The sequence below is a fragment of the Quercus robur genome, chromosome 8, assembly GCF_932294415.1.
Source record: "Quercus robur chromosome 8, dhQueRobu3.1, whole genome shotgun sequence".
NCBI classification, from domain to species: domain Eukaryota; kingdom Viridiplantae; phylum Streptophyta; class Magnoliopsida; order Fagales; family Fagaceae; genus Quercus; species Quercus robur.
The window spans coordinates 60794461-60798013 of NC_065541.1; the positions used below are offsets into that span (position 1 = coordinate 60794461).

At 32.8% G+C, this 3553-nt stretch overlaps 1 protein-coding gene across 1 annotated transcript; it reads right to left on the bottom strand.

Moving 5' to 3' along the window:
* On the bottom strand, positions 1-3312 carry LOC126697435 (WAT1-related protein At2g39510-like). Its single transcript, XM_050394435.1, has 7 exons — positions 3068-3312; positions 2854-2916; positions 2608-2724; positions 2279-2513; positions 962-1123; positions 682-833; positions 1-235 (listed from the first exon to the last, which is right to left on the bottom strand). The coding sequence occupies exons 1-7, from the start codon at positions 3265-3267 to the stop codon at positions 31-33; spliced, it is 1134 nt and encodes a 377-aa protein (XP_050250392.1). The 5' UTR covers positions 3268-3312; the 3' UTR covers positions 1-30.
* Positions 3313-3553: the final 241 nt, after the last annotated feature.

A 3553-nucleotide genomic window follows, 5' to 3' on the forward strand; every position in this document is an offset into this window, starting at 1 on the left:
ATAAGCACATATATACATTATACAATATTTTCATATAGTTTCATCTGTAGATTTTATACTTGTTACATTGATGGCCATAAATTCTTGATTTGAAGTCGTTACCCTCTCATTCATAGTAGCCATATCGGCGGTTGGTACTACCTCTTCATTGTCTGACTTCAACCCTGGTTGATCCTTCCTCTTGCCCCATAAAACCAGATATAGGCCCACAATAATGACAATTGCTCCAATAATCCTACAAATAGTTCAGTTGCCAAAGTTGGCCCATACTCATTAATTAAATTTCTATGATTCCAAATATTTATCCTACATATTTCTTTAATCAAATGAAGCATATCTACTACAATAATTAAATATTGTATTTTCTAATATATGTCCCAAATGAAACAAAAGATTTTGATTGGACATTCCAAGAGCCTTTATATATATATATATATTTTTTTTTTATATTTAGGCATAATAGCAATGCTAGTGACAACTTTTTTCCACAATTATTGACGTAGTATATTGCGATTGGAAAAATATCACTTTCATTTGAGTCCCCTATCACTTTCATTTGAGTCCCCATTGATAGAACTTTTATTATGCGCCAATTACAAAAAATCATGTTAGCACTTGCAAAAATTGTTGTGTCACTAAACTTATTCATAGGCCTGCTAGAATAGAAAAATCAATGCGCACCTTCCTAAGTACATGGTCTCAAACAGAATGAAGGAGCCGATAATTGCAACTAAAACTGTGCTTAGGGGATTAAAAGCAGTCAGAAAAACAGGTCCCTTTTCCTTTATTACCAGTCCTTGAATGTAAAGGGCAAACCCTGAACATACTACACCCTGCGTAAAATTTCTTGTGAGTATAAATGCAAGGCATAAACCTTTACAACATTTTTTTTTTTTATAAGAAGCATTGCGAAGAGAAAAGGACATCAAAAGAAAATGTAACTAAATTTAGAATTTCTCACAGTGTATACAGCAGCTAAAAGCTCAGTATCTAAGTGTATTGACCAGGCTGCGAGGTTGCCCCGTTCTAATGTAAGGGCTAGTATGGCACTTTCCAGTGTGCCTATCAAACATATCAAAACTGCTAATGAAAGCTCGGCAGGGTATGATTTCAGCGTAATTGCCTACAAATCAACAATTATATATCATCACTGATTAAGTCTAACTAAAACATTTTGGAATTTCTTGAATTTCTAATGGAGACATCTGGGGTTCAAATTCCCCTTCCCCCATTTTTTTTAAGTATCAAATTGTCATTTTTATTTTTTTAAAAGGTCTTGGAATGTCTTATACAAGAAGAAGTTAATTGTGATGTTTAAAATGGGATTCGTGTATCATACTCTAATAATTATAATAACTTTGGTGATTATAAAAAAAAGGGACATAGTTTTCCTTCAAATTTTTGTGGCAATATATAAAACCATCCACATGTATTAAATCAAATGACTTATTTTATTATTTAATCAAGTCACATAATTCATTAAATAGATCATGTTACTAAAAATACATGTGGATTGTCTTTTTGACTCTTCACATAGTAGGTTGGAGAAATGTTTCTCCAAATTGGTTTGGAGCGAGGTAAGTTCTAAATTAAAAAAAAAATTAAAAAAATAATAATAAAAAAATAAGAAACTTTGGCTACAACAATAATAATAATATTTATTATTGTTATGCATGCTTTAGATGTTGACAAGGTTTATATGACAAAACTTGCGTCAAAGAGTGTAGCAAATTTTTGTATTTGAGTCGTTGTTGGTTTCTGGAATTCTGAGTTGCAAACGAGGTTCATTCATGGAGGAAATTTGTGTAGAATAATTCTAGAGGTTTTAGAACAATTATGGTGGAAAGGCAAGCAGGATATTTGCTGAATTTGCATAAAAAATCTAGCTTACTAAGGTTTTGTACAATATGATTGATGGTAACTTTTTCTTTTAGTGGATTTTTTCTGGGTTGGATTATCTAGAGTAATTTTTCTTTTGAATAGATTCTTTGTTGGTTTTTTACTTCGTTATCAAATTTGTGATTTGTTTACTTTTTTTTCATTATTATTTCTTTAAATTTGGAATGTTATACCTATGGTTTTTTTTTTTTTTGAGAAAGTGTTATACCTACAGTTGAATTGCTGTGTTAGAATATCTATTTATTCAATTGATCTGCAGCATAAGTGTTTGGGCTTTAAATTAAATTTTCCATTGACCACCAATCTCATCCAATTGTTCGTGCGAGTGCTCATTTTAAACTGAAATAGCAAATTAAATTAATGCCGATTAGACTCTTACTTGAAGAATAAAGAAACCAGACCAGCAGAAATAACCTGCTAGCACCATGAGAGCACCCTTGATGACATCTTGCATATTTGCTGCATTAGATTCTTGATGGCCATTTCCATCTGTCCATGGCAAATTCAACATAGGTCCTTTAACTTGAGTCATGAGCATAGCTCCTCCAATCGTTACTATGGTCCCCAATACCTTTGCCTGGCCACGCCATCTCCTTATATTTACTTTCTCAAGACTACAAAAGCATTCTCAAAATTTTTCCCCATATTTAGTATATCATGTATGCATGCATGCAATGCGCAAACGTGAATGAGACTAGAGAGAATTACCCTAAAATCCAAGCCATTGAAAATGTAAACGCAGGAACAACATTGCACATGGCTCTCGCGAAAGTTGCTGTAGTATACTTCATCCCAGTGAAGAACATGTTCTGGTTGATTACAGGCCTGAGTAGGGGAAAATGAAAGCTTAAGTGTGGTCCAACTGAGCCAAAAAAAAAAAAAAAAACAGTAACATGTTTTGTTTGAAGCTTAAGAGCAAAAGCTTAATTATTGCTTGAAGGTCCAGATTCTTACTCCAATAAGGAGAGCAACACAATCTTAGCAAAGACAGAGAAGGTCAACTTTGGCCGCCTCTTCCTGTTAGGAGTATTAATTTAAAGTGATTAGCTTTATCATCTCGCTCAACATGTAACACTGAACAAAAGAGTTTAAACAATGTAAACAACAATAAAGAAGAGATGTGAAGCAAAAAAAAAAAAAAAAAAAACAATAACGAGGAGATGGAGACCTATCCAAGACAACAGCAAAAGGAGCAGTGACAACAGTGGCAATGGCACTCCGGTATACTACAAACACATGTTGGCTCATCCCCTTGTTTAGAGCAAATTTACAGATTATGGACAGCCCTGCATAGCCAAATTGCAATAAAATTACTGCCAAAAATGGTTTCACCTTGTTAAACAGTTGAGTCATGGACTCCAAGGACATGTTAAGCTAAAATTTCTCTTATTTCTCAATTAGCTCTAATGCTTATTTCTCTTATACTTGTATTCAGTCTAATTGATTTATATAAAGACTTACTTTCTTGAACAGTGAATTCATTCAGTTCTACTTTCCTTGTTCTTACTTGATCATCTTTTAAATCCATACTAGCCGTTGTCAAATTCGTTCATGTCATCAATTAACTGTTTAAACTAAAGTTTTTGTAGTTTAAACAATGCATAGAAGATGAGTTTATAGATCGAATGATAAACAACATTTGATTGATATGAAA

Excerpts from the sequence above, each read along its gene's own strand:
- LOC126697435 (XM_050394435.1), bottom strand. The coding sequence starts at position 3,267 with ATGTCCTTGGAGTCCATGACTCAACTGTTTAACAAGGTGAAACCATTT. Across the intron at positions 2,514-2,607 it reads TCAATGGCTTGGATTTTAGG|TCTTGAGAAAGTAAATATAA; the intron begins GTAATTCTCTCT and ends ATGCTTTTGTAG. Across the intron at positions 236-681 it reads GAGACCATGTACTTAGGAAG|GATTATTGGAGCAATTGTCA; the intron begins GTGCGCATTGAT and ends AACTATTTGTAG.